Genomic DNA, 16330 nt, shown 5'->3' with positions numbered 1-16330 from the left:
AGAGTTATATTTCACTCTGTTGATTCCCCTTCATCATAAACAGTGAACTATGAAAATCACATTAAGTCTGGTACAGCTCCCCTAGTCTGAGCTTCTTGAAACTTCTGGAAGCACATTAAGAGTTTACTCTGTAGAAGCCATACATACAAATCTCTGCTACATGGAGTCAACCATTGTTTCAGGGTGCAGTTTCAAGTCCACCAGTCTGTGTCAACAATTCTAAAAACATTCATTGTTGTTATTTAAATCAATGTAAAAGTATTTGAAATGATTCCTAATAATTTACATTCTGAAACATATTATTGAAAAATATATTTTAATACATCTTTTTGGGAAGTTCCACCTCAGACCAACATCTGCTCATAACCCTCTGCTTCATGGGTTATTTCCCACCCTTCCCAGTATATCTCCCTATCATATCCATATAGAGCCCTGTCACTATTATTTTCTATGTAATAGAGGCAGGGCTACTTGGGAAATTAGCCATATGCAATTTTTTTGCTATCAATGCATAGAAATTTGCATGGTTCTGACCACCAGTAAATGACTACTACCAAAACATGGGAAAGGACCAACTGGCTACCCTGTGTTGGAACATTCTGCTCAGCAGTTTGTAGTTGGTGGTAAAGGCTCTAACACTATCCATATTTCCTATTAGAAAATTTTATTTTATTTTCTACCTTGACAATAGAGTGATATCAGTCTGCATTTGTTATCTCATTTATGAGTTAAGGAAAATACATTTCCATTATCCAGTGCATATTGTCCATGTTGCCAAATAAAAATGTTACAGGCTTTCTTATGGGTTGAAGCCCAATTGACTTTAAAGGTTCATTGGATATTCCATTAAAATGGCTTTTCCTATGCAAAAGATTGCGACCTGCATTATCTATTAATCCCAAAGTAATACTACACTGATAATGAAAATACAAAATACAAAATACTCATCATACATACATCATACATACAGATGGCAGGGCATGAGTATGTTTAGAATCATACGGGAGACATATCCTTAACAAGGTACTATTCAGATGGCTAGTGGGAATATTTTTGTGTGATGAATGTTTACATGGGATATAACTGGTTTCCTAAAATATCTGTTATTATCTCTCACTGACAAGAACTATGTGCATTCATTTATCAGCTTACACCACAAGCAGATAATCTGTACTTTCAGAAGGCTGTTTTGCTTCATCCCCCCCCCCTCCCTCCCTCTCCCTCTCCTTCCCATCCCTCCCTCCACATCACTACAATTATCTGACTTACACATGTATCCTACTGAGCACATTTAGAATGCCAATTAGTGAAATATGCATGCCTTGGTTCCAAATCCAATCAGTCTCTGCAAAATGAGGGCAGGAGTTGACCTGTCATAAATTAGAAAGCCTCTTCAATGATTTTGCTATCTCAAGAGGTCCATGCCATTATGTATCACCAATATCATCTGGACAAAAAGGAATGCTGTATTTTGGTTTCTCTAATTCAGGTATTCATGATTGCTTTTTTTGCTCATTTCCTTTTCAAAACTTCCAATATATATATATATATATATATATATATATATATATATATATATATATATATATATATATATATATATATATATAATAGAAGGAAACATTCCACATGGGTAAAAATTATATATATATATATATATATATAAAACAAAGATGAGGTGACTTACCGAACAAAAGCGCTGGCAGGTCGATAGACACATATATATATATATATATATATATATATATATATATATATATGGCTCCTGCAATTTAATTGTACTATGTGATAAAATTGATGTCGAAAACAGTATTTTTTTGTTTCAGAAAGAGTCTGTAACCTATCAGGGATTGTGTGCATAAATGATCATCATGCATATTTATCTATACTCCGAAACAAGGAAAGTTCTAAAAATGCACTTCTGTGTACTTGTGAGCAAAGTTGTGAAGATCAGTTAATTACTCGCACATATGGTACAATAAGAATGTGAGTGATAAATCAGTTAATTCACTATAGTCATCTGAATCTGATTTAGAATAAACTAAAGTAAATATCAAAATTACATTGACCAGTATTCTTGTTGCCTATTTTCTTGTGTACATTAGTTAGCCTATGATTAATTTTGCCATTCAAGGTTCAAGTGCATCATCATAAATCTGGATGGATTAAAAACATTATTATATTCCAGGTTAAAAAGTCAGCATGGTGCATTAGAAATAAGTCTTCAAAGCCTGCCTTATGAAAGACTCAAAAGAACTGTAGTGAGAAGCCATTTGGATATGGTGGGTAAGTGAAACAAATTTTCAAATCATCATACACACTGTAAAAGGACAAGTCATGTATGTTTAGAACTGTGTCTGACCCTGTGCTGAGCTTTGACTATTGCTTAACAGACTACTGTTGTTTGCATCTGCAGTGTTGTGAATAGTGGTGAAAGCACAAATAAAAAAAATAAAATAGGGCAAGATTGATCAGTGATTAAATTTCTCAATTAATAAAGTCATAAGACACAAAAATTCACACTGAACAGACTGAAATAAGTGCAAATTCAGTTCATGAATATTGTGCTGAATTTTGACAGCACTCTAATGCAACCTGCCCCACCACATAGACAAAGATATCAATCTAGTATTACCCCCCAGGGGGCTTGTCACTCTTTGGCAGGCTCGTGCTTGGCTACCACAGGGCCCCAGCCTTTCCACCATCTTTTCCTTTCCATGCTGCATGTCTATCCTCTTACTATCCCCTTGACTACCTGTATTCGAGCTGTTGTAGTTCACCTTTTCCTTTCTCATTTCACCTTTTCCCTTTGTACCATTTAGACCCCTTCGTCATCCGATGTCACCAGGGCAGACTTCCTCCAGCTTATTGGGCAGCTACCTCACCCTTACTGCTGCTCGGTGACTTGAATTCACACCATCCCCTTTGGGGTTCTCCCAGAACCTGTCAGAGAGGTACTCTCTTGGCTGACCTTCTTAATCAACTTAACCTCTTCTGCCTTAACACAGGAGCATCCATGTTCCTGTCTAATACCTCACACAGCTATTCCCATTTGGACCTATCCTTCTGCACTGCCCAGCTTGCCCATCATCTTGAGTGGCCCATTCTTTCTGACACCTACTCAAGTGACAATTTCCCATGTGCTATCTGTTTGCTGACTCCTATCCCACCTGTGTGCACACATAAATGACAGCTTACTAAGGCTGACTTGTAGTGTCACTCATCCCTGGCAAGCTTCATTGAACCAGGTGGAATAACTTACAAACGTTATCCTTTCCACTGCAAAATGTTCCATTCCTCGCACTTCCTCTTTACCACCCTGTGTCCCAGTCTGTTGGTGGACTGAGGCATGCCACAATGCGATCTACGCATGGAGATGTGCTCTCCACATTTTTAACCAACATCCTACAATGGCAAAATGCATTCATTATAAACAGATGTTCCACTTCCTCCTCTGTCATGTGGGCCAACCTCTGAAGGCTCTCTGAGTCCAAGATCCATTCCCCAATTTCAGGCTTGACAGTAGCAGATGATGTCATCATGGACACTTCTGCTATCTCCAAAACCTTGGGCCTCCATTTCACAGAGATTTTGAGCTCCTCCCACTGTCACCCTGCCTTCATCCATCAGAAATGAGAGGAGGAGGCCCGGGGAATACCCTTCTCTTCTCGGAATTATGAGTGCTACAATGCTGCCTTTACTGTGAGGGAGCTAGATCATGCTCTCACTCCATCCTGATCCTCCACCCCAAGGCAGGACTATTTTCACGTTCAGATGTTGCAGCACCTTTCTCTTGCAGGCAAACATTTTTTCCTTCGTCTGCATCTGGGCAGAGAGCACGTTTCCCAGATGCTGGTCTGAAGCCACTGTCATACCCATACCCAAGCCCAGTAAAGACAAACACCTTCCTTCTGGCTACCGTTTCATCTCTCACACCAGCTGTGTTTGCAAGCTGATGGAACGTATGATTCTTGCTCAGCTGGTATGGTGGCTCGAGTCTCACAATCGACTAACCACTGCACAGTGATAAAAGGTTTGGCGGTACTGACTGTAAAGGAACTGCACAGTGTGGATTTCGAGCATGCCATTCCGCAATTGACCATCTCATCACTTTGTTCACCCATGTCAGGAATGGTTTTCTGCAGAAATCCCAGAAAGCCTATGCCACCTGCTGGAGGACTGGTATCCTCTGTACTCTCTAAACGTAGGACTTCCATGGCCGCCTGCCCCATTTCCTTGAGGAATTTTTGAAAGGTCCATGTGGGTTCTAACTTGTCAGGCACCCTTACCCAGGAAAACGGTGTGCCTCAGGGTTCCGTCCTGAGTGTCATCCTCTTTGCTATCGCCGTGAACCCTAATTTTCCTGTCTCCTGCTGTACATCTGCAGCTCCCTTTTTGTTGATGATTTTGTCACCTATCACAGTTCTCCATGTACCTGTCTCATTGAGTGGCATCTTCAGCAATGTCTCAGTCTTTGCATGAAACTTTGCAGTAGTACTGCAGCGGCACTACCATTTGGGATAGGAAAAGTCAGTTTTGGTGCAATATTTCAGAGTGTGCAAGTTACAGCCAGGTGTGGGCCTATTTACAGCAAATTACGCTCACCAGCAGTTGCGAAGTAAAACAGAGGCCACAGGGGCATAGGATTGCCGGAAAAAGTACATGCAGCGGTTTGCTTGGCACAAGTCACAGGCAGAAGGGGCCCAGTGGCACGTTTAGCAAAACAGAGGCACACAGCAGCATATAAATAGGTGCCAGTTCACTAACAAAGCATTCAAGTGTGACAGCTCTCCTGGACAGCGGGGCAAGTCACACCACTGGCTACACCAGCAGCAGATGGGGCACCAGTGTTCCAGCCCATGGCGGGTCACTGGTTTGACCCTCTGAGGTCAACACAGGGTCTGTAGCCAGCCAGCAGCAAGCTACTCCATGGCTTGCTACCGCAGGCAGTCATCGTGGCTCCCAACATGCACCAGAGACATCCTAAGGTGAGGGCCGCAGATTCAGCTGCCAGCTTGCGGGCCCTTGTTGTTGCTGCGATCTTAGCCAGGCCGGTGAGGAAGCACACCACAGGCACCTTGAGGCTTCCCTGCACGCGGTGCTGAGGCAAGCGGGGATGGAAGCCACTGAGTCGGCTGCCAGCGCATCCTGACGTGGCCACAACTCCGCGGCCGTACAAGGCCAACATACGGCTGTGCGTTGCATGGGTCACTGAGGTAGCCATTCCATGCCACACCGTTTTGCAGACAACAAAGTGGTGTCCTCAGCATTGCGGGACCTGGTGACACAGACCAAGGGGAATGTGGCACTGTAGTTGGAAACAATAAATCACTTAGAAAGCTCAGATGAGTCTTAATACGGTGCCTTCTACCTCTTCCCACTACATTTGGTGTTGTGCTACATTTGGTGTCAGAACTTGCTACTACATTTGGTGTCAGAATAGCAGACGTCGTCTGTACAGTATGATGTTCAAGCCCACTGCCTGCAGTACACTCACAAGATGACCAGTTTGCTTTTGAGTGTTGGACGTTTTCCTTCTTTTTTTGTGTTTTTGAGTGTGGCTCATCGCAGGCATTTTAGATGTTATGCGTAGGCATATTATTATTATTATTATTATTATTATTATTATTATTATTATTTTGTCAGAGTAAGTTTTAGTTTATTTGGGGCAGTAAGATTTATTTATTTTTTTCGTGGCATTTAACTACTTTTGTATTGGTTTGAGTATCATGTTACTGAGTATGATGATACTGAGGTGAAGGGAATGGGGTTATTTTTGTACTATATTGTTTTGTTTCGGGATTAATGGGGAATGAAAGCAACACAATGGCAGGGTCAGGAATGCAAGGTGTGTCGGAACCAGAAGTGGTACAGATTTTGTTGGGACAGGTGGCACAGTTGACAGCAGACAATTTGCTGTTGAGGAGTGAATTAACATCTAGAAGTGACTGGGAAACTGCATCGGATCAGTTGTTGTTGCCTAGGAAGCCACAGCAGGAGTTTGCTCCAGCTGCCACAAGTTTGATTCTTCCATTTCTGGCAAGGCATCTGAGAGTGTGTGTTTATTTGTGGAGGACTTGGAAACTTCAGCTGTGATGAATGGTTGGTCGGATGACATGATGTTTCATGTAGCCAAGGTCAGATTAACGGGTGAAGCAAAGACATATGTAAGGTGTTCCAAGGCCTTAAGGACGGCAGGACAGTTTAAGCAGTTGAAGGAGGGGCTTTTACAGAGGTACAAGAAACAGAATAGCGCTCGGTACTTTAGGGAGAGGTTGAGTACAATGATGAAGAGACAAGGGGAGACGGCAGAGAAATTTGTGGACAGAATAAGAGAAATAAACGAGTACACTTATGAGTGGGGTCAGAGCGATGAAGTGAATGGTGTTCTGTTGCAGGAGGCCGAGCAAAAGGGCACTTGTATTTTTGAGGGGGTTACCAGCGCATATATCATGGAAAGTGCGTGAAGGGACTCCAAAAGATTTATATTGGGCCATTCAGCTGGCAATCCAATGTGAGGAAATAGATGTGGCACTGGGGCTTCGTGATAGACAAACAGTGTTTACAATGGGTATAAAACGTTATAAGTGTGGTCATACAAGACACGTGCAGAGGCAATGTACCCAGTCACTGAGGAATAGAGGGAGGGGTGGAAATCAGCAGCCTGGAGGATGGAGAAGTGGAGTTAGTAGAGGTGGACAGTCGTCAAATGGCAGAAGGGGCCCAAGACCCACCTAAGGGACCTCCCATTTAATTTCAGTGCTACAAATACATATGCAAAGGTAGAATGTTCAGTGGTAGGATCCATAGGAACTAAAATGTTTGGTTTTGTTGGATACAGGGATGCAAGTGTCAGTGGTTACTAAGAGCTTAATGGGACAAAGGAAGTTAGAACCACCTTGTTATAGGTTGGATGGAGGGGGGGGGGGGGGGGGGGGGAGTAAGGAGGTCACATCTATGGGGGCAGTGACAGTTGACTTTTGCATAGAAAAAGCCCGATTTGATGCATGCATGGAGGTAGTATCGTGGGTAGCCAAGGGTTACGACATGATCCTAGGAGTAGATTTCTTGCATCAACACCATGCCAAAATTGACCTTGGACAGCGAACTGTGGAACTTGGTGGAATGTTATTTCATCCAGGGGAAACTGTTGTCAATGCAGAGCTGCTGCAAGGGGCGTTCAAAGTAATGAACAAACCAATTGAACTGCATACATTAGCATTAAGGCTTAATTTGCATGAGTGTGTGTCTGGTGGCACCAGGAAGTCGCTTTGGGTAAGTGTGGAGTCAAATCTACCTGTGGGTACAGTATGTGTTATTGCACCATTGGAGGATAAGGAAGTTTTGGGTTTATTGGGTTGTTTTGTGAAAAGTAGTATTGTACACATACAGGAGGGGAACGACGGGCGAGTAGTTCCCGTGAACGTGGATAATTTTAGCGCTGTAGACAAGAACTTGAGAAAAGGAGTTTTAGTAGCAAATTTGGATGTGCCAGATGACAAAGACTGGTGTTCAAGAGGTTGGCAAAATGATCAACCACTAACTGCCGATAGAACTGCATTGTGTGACAAAATTAAGCATTTGAAAGGAGGAGAAAGAGCATATGGAAGAATTATTGTGGGAATTTAAGGATTTGTTATTTCCACAAGGCAACATTGCCAGCAGCTCCATTACTTCAACATAGGATACCAACAGGAAATGAAGCACCTGTTTACCATAAACCATATAGAATACTGAGGTATTTGCAGCCGACTGTGCAGCTTGCAGATGGTATTATAGAGCATAGTAATAGTTGCTGGGGAGTGGGCATTGTCATTGTACCTAAAAAATCTATGGATGGAACTAAGAAATACAGGTTCTGTTGTGACCACCGAAGTAAAATATTTGGGTCATATTTTCAGTAAGGATGGAGTACAAACAGATCCAAGGTTGGTACAGGCTGTAAGGGATTTTTGGAAACCGAAAACAGTTAAGGAAGTGCAGTGATTCATCGGAATTTGCAACTTCTATTGAAAGCTCGTGAAGGGTTTTGCAGATTTAGCACAGCTGTTGACACGATTGTTATGGAAGGGTGTGAAATTTGAGTGGACGGAAGAGTGTCAGAAAGCATTTGACAGACTCAAAGAAGTGTTAACATCAAGTTTGGTTCTTGTGTTTCCAGATTTTGAAAAGGAGTTTATACTAGCATGTGACATATCAAATCAAGCATTAGGGTGTGTTCTTAGTCAGGAAATTGACGGGAAAGAACATCCTGTAACCTATGCGTCTAGGCAGTTGAATTCAGCAGAGAGGAATCACTCAACAACAGAGAGGGAGATGCTTAGCATAATCTATGGAATCACATATTTTAAATGTTATTTATATGGGAGAAGATTTCAGGTAATGACAATTCATGCTGTGTTGAAATGGTTGTTGGGGTTGAAGGATCTGTCCACTAGACTCGCTAGATGGACTGTGAAGCTTAGTGAATTTGACTACGAGGTGGTGCACTAGCCTGGGAAGAAGCACAGTAATGCAGATACACCAAGTAGGAAGGTGGCAAAAGTAGAAGTCATAGGTTATGTCCTAGCGGTATGGCAAGAGTTACAGGACGCAGACAACAATTGTAAATTGTATTGGACACAGTCGCAATTTAATGAGTACAATGGTCTTCTGTGCAGGGAAACAAAGTAAGGCAAAGGGTAGTAGTGCCAGCGAAGCTCAGAGATGAGGTTTTAAAAGAAGTACATGGTCATGTGTTATCTGGTCATGGTGGGTGTAGAGCGATGAATAGGAGAGTGGCGGAGAGGTATTAGTGGAGAGGTAAGAAAGTAGATGTGGATCAGTATGTCAAGAATTGTATACCATGTGCGCAGAGAGCAGATTTTAGTCAGAAACAGATACAGGTACAACGATTGCCGGAAGCAACATGTCTATTCTCTATGTTGGGGATTGATGTCTTAGGACCTTTCAGGTGAACACCATTGGGGAACAGATTCGTTCTGACAATAATAGACCATTTTTCGAGATATTTGGAGGTGGTGGCTATGCCAAATCAACAGGAAGCAATGGTTGTGCAAGCATTACTATATAACTAGATTTTGAAGATTGGTGTACCGGAGACAGTAATTACTGACCAAGGGACCAACTTCATGTCGGATTTAATGAAGGAACTGTGTAAATTGTTGAATCTAAAGAAGCTGAGGACGAATGTGTTGCATCTGCAGGCAAACTGAAGGACAGAACGGGTACACAGAACAATTGGGAAGATGCTGAGTCTTTATGTGGATTCTCATCACCGTCAGTGGGACGAGTATTTGAAGCATATTGTATGCACATACAAAGCAAAAGTCCATACCAATACCGGTTTGTCTCCGGATGAAGTAGTGTACTGGTGAAAAATGCCGTCACCGTTTGATTTAGTGAAGCTACAGAAAGGAAGGACCGGTGAATCTGTACATCAATTTGTGAGAACAATTTGGGATGTTTGGAAATGGGTACAAAAGGTGAATGTGAAGGCTTTGGAAAGACAGGAAGATGCAGTGAATTGGAAAGGAAGTTTACTGCAGTATAGAGTAGGGCAATGTGTAATGCTATCCAGCCCCTATACGCCAAAAGGGAAAATGAAGAAGTTCATCACGAGGTATCAAGGGCCATACCGAGTAGTTGAAACCACATCCCCTGTTAATGTTAAGCTTCAGCTGCCAACTAGAACAACGATAGTACAGATTGGGCGGTTGTGGCTATTTAAGGGTTGTCCAGATGTGATTCTAGGCATGTCACAGGAAGGAAAGAGGAAGAAAGAGAGAGGGAAGAGAGGTCTTCAGCGCAGAGAAAACCAGGAAGATAGCATACAGCATGATGTACCGTATGTTTTGCGATCCAGAAAGTAGAGGAGTATTTATAGTTTTTTTGTTTTTTGGTTATGCATCATTGGGTTTGTGTAGATTAATTAGGCATTGTATTTTCATATGTTGTATGTGTTTTCGAGTATTGTGAGCCGGCTGGGGACAGCAGTCTTTTTTTGAAGAGGGAAGAAGGGTGATAATGATCCCTGTCCTCAGGTCACAGAAAAGGGAGCGTTGAGCGAGTTGGTAGAAATAAAAAACTGAGTAGGTATTGCTGATCTCAGCAGTTAACAGCCGGTATGCCGAAATGACAGGAGAGGAATTACAGAGCTGCCATAGAGGGAAGGTAACAGTATGTCCAGCCGGGGTGATAAGCACCAATCCAGACACGTGCACAGTGCAGTTATTTTTAGCGAGGAAGATAGAAATAGACTGTCCAAGTGACATCATGGGCCCAAAATTGAGCTTGCAATGGGTCGGAATACATTGGATCTTCTCCATCTATGAAAAATTAATAGTGGCAACAAGTTATTTTGAGCAGGGAGTATCTGCCGAAGCAAAACATATAGAGCTCAAGGAGAGCAGAGTTTTACTCAATGGAACTGCATGTAACATAATAGGACCAACCTTCCACCTGCCAGCATCAATTTCAGGAGTCACGTAATTGAATGTTGCCAGCCACAGCTGTACTAGCCAGAAGCAACTTTTTGCCAAGGCAAAATCTGACCTTGTTAAATCAAACTCTGGAGCCATATCTGTTGAGGTCCGTACACCAGTTCATTTTAGAACAAGAGGGGCGCATATCAACCTAACAGCTTGTTCAACATGTCACTCAGTACAGAGTTAGGTAACAGCAAATAACGATCATTTTGAGCACATCTGCGCCAAATGTCTTTGCAGCCTTAACTTTGTTATGTGTTGTTTTCATTCTGCTCAGGCGGAGAGCCAATTCCAAGAGGGAACTAAGGGTAATCCAAGTCCCAGTGGATTGGATACCAAGGGAATGAGACAAATAGGTAAGGGGTTGATCAAGCAGTGGTCACCCAATAAATAATTTTTACATTTTGTTTCATGTTGTGTGTTTTAAGGGCCACTAGACCACATTTAAGTTTTCTAAAAGTAAGGAAATATGTCATAGGCGCTGACCCAAAGATGTTATGAGTTAGTTAAAGGTTGACCTGGGGACCAGGTCTTTCCGAAGGGGTGAATAATGTAGCGGCACTACCATTTGAATTGGAAAAGTCAGTTTTGGTGCAATATTTCTGAGTGTGCAAGTTACAGCCAGGTGCAGGCCTATTTACAGTGAGTTACGCTCACCAGCAGTTGCAAAGTAAAATAGAGGCCACAGGGGCGTATAACCGCAGGAAAAAGTACATGCAGCGGTGTGCATGCCGCAAGTAACAGGCAGAAAGGGCCAGTGGCCAACCTAAGTGTTATGAGTACCTGATGCAGAGCAGCACATTTAGCAAAATAGAGGCACACAGCCTCTTATAAATAGGTGCCGGTTCACTAACAAAGCATTCAAGTGTGACAGCTCTCCTGACAACGGGGCATGTCACACCACCGGCTACACACAGCAGCAGATGGGGCGCCAGTGTTCCAGTCCACAGCGGGTCACTGGTTAGACCTTCTGAGGACAACGCAGGGTCCATAGCCAGCCAGCAATGGGCCACTCCACAGCTCACTACCGCAGGCAGTCGTGGTTCCCAAGACGCACCGGACACATCCTAAGGTGAGGGCCACAGATTCAGCTGCTGGATCGTGTGTGCTTGTTGTCGCCGTGATCTTAGCCTCGCTGGTGAGGAAGCACACCATGGACGCATTGCGGCTTCCCAGAGCGCGGCTGCTGAGTTGGTTGCCGGCGCATCTTGATGCCACCACAACTCCATGGCCGTATAACAACGACACACAGCTGTGCGTTGCATGGGTTGCTGAGGCAGCCATTCCGTGCCAAGCCATTTTGCAGACAGCGAAGTGGTGTCCTCAGCATTGCGGAACCCAGTGACACAGATGGCGGCGAATGCAGCATTGTAGTTGGAAACAATAAATCACCTGGAAAGCTCGACTGAGTCTTAATGCGGTGCCTTGTAGCTCTTCCCGCTACATTTGATGTTGCTGTTACATTCGGTGTCAGAAGTTGCTACTACAGTACCTTTTTATACACTGATGGCTCTTGGCTGATCATGATGTTGGGTGTGCCTTTGCTGTTGGTGTCAGCATTTTTCAGTATCGGCTTCCAGCACAATGCTCAGTATTTACAGCAGAGATCTACGCCCTGTATCAGGCCACCGAGTTCATTCAGCAACACAGGCTTTTCAATTGTGTCATCTGCTCAGGCTCTCTCGGCGCCCTTCGAAGCCTCTGTGCACTTTACACCAGCCATCCCTTAGTGCAATGGGTCCAGGAAAGCTGTCACTTGCTCACTCTTGATGGAGACACTGTGATGTTTATGTGGGTTCCTGGTCACGTCAGTCTGCCAGGAAACAAGGCTGCTGATGTTGCTGCCAAGGCTACAGTTCTCATACCTGAGCCCACTAGTTACTATCTTCCCTCTAATGATCTCTGCGTTGGTCTGTCAGGAGGCACCACCACTGGCTCTCCCTTCACGGGAATATGCTCCAGGTTGCTAAGCCTCTCCCAGTGGCTTGGAAGACCTTCTCCCAGACCCCTCGCCATGAGAAGGTCATTTTAACTAGGTTGCATATTGGGCACTGCCTTTTTAGCCATTGTCATTTGTTAAGTGGCACTCCCCTACCACTTTGTGCACATTGCACCCAACTTTTAACTGTCTGTAATTTCCTGATGGAATGCCCATTTTTTAACCGTTTACTTTCCTGCTTAGTTTTGCTGTCTGAGTTATCGGGCATTTTAGCAAACAACACATTGGCTGTTGACCATGTTTTACTTTTTATCCATCATAGCAGGATGGCAAAGGCCATTTAATTTTTAGTTCTGGACCTCCGTTTCTCTATGGTGTATTTTATAGACCTTTTTCTGTGTCCTTGTTTTTAGCTGTCTTGTCTTCCATTGATTTAGATTGATGTGAAGTCATTTTTAACTCCTCTCTTTGTCTTCGTGTTTCACAGTTTTGACATGGGTGTGTATGACCCTAGTCATTTTTGCGCCCTGAAACAAAACAAACTGTCTAGTATTAGTTTGAAAACTGCCATAGCATATAATGAATATTGACTAATAACAAGTCTATCCAGAACCATTTACCACAAAATCTCAAAACTATTTCATCATTCACTGCAAAACTAACATCAGTTCCCCCTTCCCCTCCCCCCTCTTTTTCCTATCAAGCTCAGATCCTTTGTGTGCCTGAAAAATCTCTGAAAGAGTCAACAATTCACATTTAGCATGCTTCCACTATACAGGGTGTCAGATATTTCCTGAAACATTTTAGAAATTATAATTCTATTTTCACTCAAAAAAACTTGTGAAAATGTCCTCGCTAAATGACAAACGGTATCTTTTCATAGCGATATTAATTACAGAGACATTAGTATCAAGTTGGGCATGGAAAAAGTGTGATTGGCCAACTAAAGTCCTTGCTATGGGTTGACAAAACTACAAAGAAGATGGAGGTCCTTCTGTACAAGTCAATCATGGAGAGTATCACCGCATATGACACTGAAATTGGGAGCAAACCAATAGGAGAAAAATAAATTGATGTCCCTTGAAATGGATTTTTGGCAAAGAAGTTGTCATGTCTTCAGGCTGCAACACATCAGAAATGTAAGAATACAAGAAATTATAGAAGAAAAAGACACTACTTTCACTGCCATAGATAGCAAAATATTAACCTGGTATGGCCACATCCAGCCAGTGGGTGATAACTGATGAGTGAAGAAAACATGGAAGACCAGCTAGAAGATTGATTAAATTAAAGATGTTGGTGATGTGATGAATTCAATTGTCTGTCTCTCTCTCTCTCTCTCTCTCTCTCTCTCTCTCTCTCTCTCTCTCTCTGAAAGCCAGTAATGATGCAGTAAGAAACTGTACTTATCTTTCCACTGCTAAGGGTCTTCACATACCTTGGCCTATGAAGTTCAACCTGCCTCAGCCAGTGAGGATTCCCAGTGATCAATTTTTTAAATTTCACTTCCCATAATTTGTAGAGGTACCTTCTTTGGTATAGAGAATTCTTTGAAGAAATAACCTGTTGGATGATGGTGCATCAGAACCAAACATGTGTCTTCCCATCTGCTGACAAAGTGATACTGGGTACAGATGGAAGCTGTCTGCATACAATTACCAGAACATATATTTCATTCACTCTACTCATTGCAGGCTTACACATCACCCATTACATTGTGTTCCAGTATCCTTCCAATAACAGTTTTTTGCACAGTCACTTGTCATTCTTGCTGGGTACTACCTGTCAGAATAGCTTTGTGTGTGCATCTCAGCTATTCTTTCTCCACAAAGAGGTAGCATGTCTAGGTTCTCTTGGTTTGTAAAAAAATATTTATTTTTTCAAACTAACCAGCACTTGACACCTGTGAACAACATGGACAGAGTGAATGCCACATTTCTTCTGTGCCCCTTTTATACTGGTATCACAGAGGTGCAACACCGTTTCCTGCTTATTCCAACATGACATAATTCCCTATTTGGATATGAAATCATGAACTTCCGCATAAGACAGCAATCTGTTTCATGTTCAAAACTAATAAATTCTAAGCTCTGAATACTGTAATTTCTCCAAAACTACTAATCAGCATTTGGAGTGTGATATGCCGTTGAATTTGTCTCTTTTCATAGCTATGATAGTAGCAGCAGAAATTGCTAAAGTTCTGTTTGAAAAAGTTGACACTAATATCTCTGTAATTAATATAGCTTAGGAAAGAGACTATACATTGTTTAATGAGGATTTTCTCACAATCCATCTGGGCAAAAACAGAATTATGATACCTTAAGTCATTCTGGAAATATTTGTGTCTGGAACTCTCTCCAACTCATGGAGAGAGACAGTTTATTATTCCTCCTGGAATCACGGAAGGATCTCTCATTTCCCAGTAATTATGATAGTGTGGCCTTAACTAGCTACATAGGAAAGACACTAGAATGCATTACCAGATGGTGTCTGACCTGGGTCCTAGAACTGTGGGAACTACTTAGTTACTTCCAGTGTGGGTTTAAAAGTCAATCGTCAACAACCTCAACTTGCTGGAAGTGGGAGTATAAAAATCTTGACTACATAGAAAACACTTCAGAGATACTCCAATTTTGAGAGGACCCTTGATTCTATCTGGAGGCATAACATCCTCAGAATTTCCTTATTCATACAGTCCTTACTTTCCAGATTTTTTTTAGATATTGGGTTGGTGATGCTCTCTCAGTGATTTGAGGTGGAAAATAGTGTTCCTCAACAATGTATTCTGAGGGTACCACTGTTTGCTATAACAGTCAACAGTGTTATGTCAACAGTGTTATGTCAACAGTTAAGTCTCCTGTATGAGGTTCATTGTTCGTGGATGACTTTACCATATTCTGCTCTTCCTCCAACCTCATAATGACTTCTCATCAGCTGCAGCTGGTGACAAGGTAGATGGAAGAGTGGGCAGATAACATAGGTTTTAAATCTGCATCAGCTAAGTGTGTTTGAGTTAACTTCAATCATTTCCATCATCACTTGAACATGTACATTCTTAAAATGAGAGACATTGTTCTCGATTTAAAACTGTGTTGAGGCTTCTGGTCTCACATTTTATAAGAGGCTGACATGGTTACTGCAGAAAGGATATGAGCCAAAGGCTTAAAGACATTGAATATACACTCCTGGAAATGGAAAAAAGAACACATTGACACCGGTGTGTCAGACCCACCATACTTGCTCCGGACACTGCGAGAGGGCTGTACAAGCAATGATCACACGCACGGCACAGCGGACACACCAGGAACCGCGGTGTTGGCCGTCGAATGGCGCTAGCTGCGCAGCATTTGTGCACCGCCGCCGTCAGTGTCAGCCAGTTTGCCGTGGCATACGGAGCTCCATCGCAGTCTTTAACACTGGTAGCATACCGCGACAGTGTGGACGTGAACCGTATGTGCAGTTGACGGACTTTCAGCGAGGGCGTATAGTGGGCATGCGGGAGGCCGGGTGGACGTACCGCCAAATTGCTCAACACGTGGGGCGTTAGGTCTCCACAGTACATCGATGTTGTCGCCAGTGGTCGGCGGAAGGTGCACGTGCCCGTCGACCTGGGACCGGACCGCAGCGACGCACGGATGCACGCCAAGACCGTAGGATCCTACGCAGTGCCGTAGGGGACCGCACCGCCACTTCCCAGCAAATTAGGGACACTGTTGCTCCTGGGGTATCGGCGAGGACCATTCGCAACCGTCTCCATGAAGCTGGGCTACGGTCCCGCACACCGTTAGGCCGTCTTCCGCTCACGCCCCAACATCGAGCAGCCCGCCTCCAGTGGTGTCGCGACAGGCGTGAATGGAGGGACGAATGGAGACGTGTCGTCTTCAGCGATGAGAGTCGCTTCTGC

The 16330-nt window shown here is 43.2% G+C and overlaps 1 protein-coding gene across 2 annotated transcripts in view; it reads left to right on the top strand.

Annotated features, from left to right (window-relative positions):
- LOC124544909 (sodium channel protein Nach-like) overlaps positions 1-16330 on the top strand; it is a 110396-nt gene that overhangs the window by 68882 nt on the left and 25184 nt on the right. Inside the window, exons 5-6 of one of the 2 annotated variants that reach the window (XM_047123643.1) lie at positions 1827-1986; positions 2189-2282. In XM_047123643.1, coding sequence (XP_046979599.1) covers positions 1827-1986; positions 2189-2282 — 254 coding nt within the window. Of the gene's footprint in view, positions 1-1826; positions 1987-2188; positions 2287-16330 lie in introns of both variants that reach the window. The other variant, XM_047123644.1, reaches the window with a different exon arrangement.

This window comes from Schistocerca americana, chromosome 8 (assembly GCF_021461395.2).
Source record: "Schistocerca americana isolate TAMUIC-IGC-003095 chromosome 8, iqSchAmer2.1, whole genome shotgun sequence".
Taxonomy (NCBI): Eukaryota; Metazoa; Arthropoda; class Insecta; order Orthoptera; family Acrididae; genus Schistocerca; species Schistocerca americana.
The sequence above is the reverse complement of the archived record's forward strand: the minus strand, read 5'-3'. Positions and strand labels throughout refer to the sequence as shown.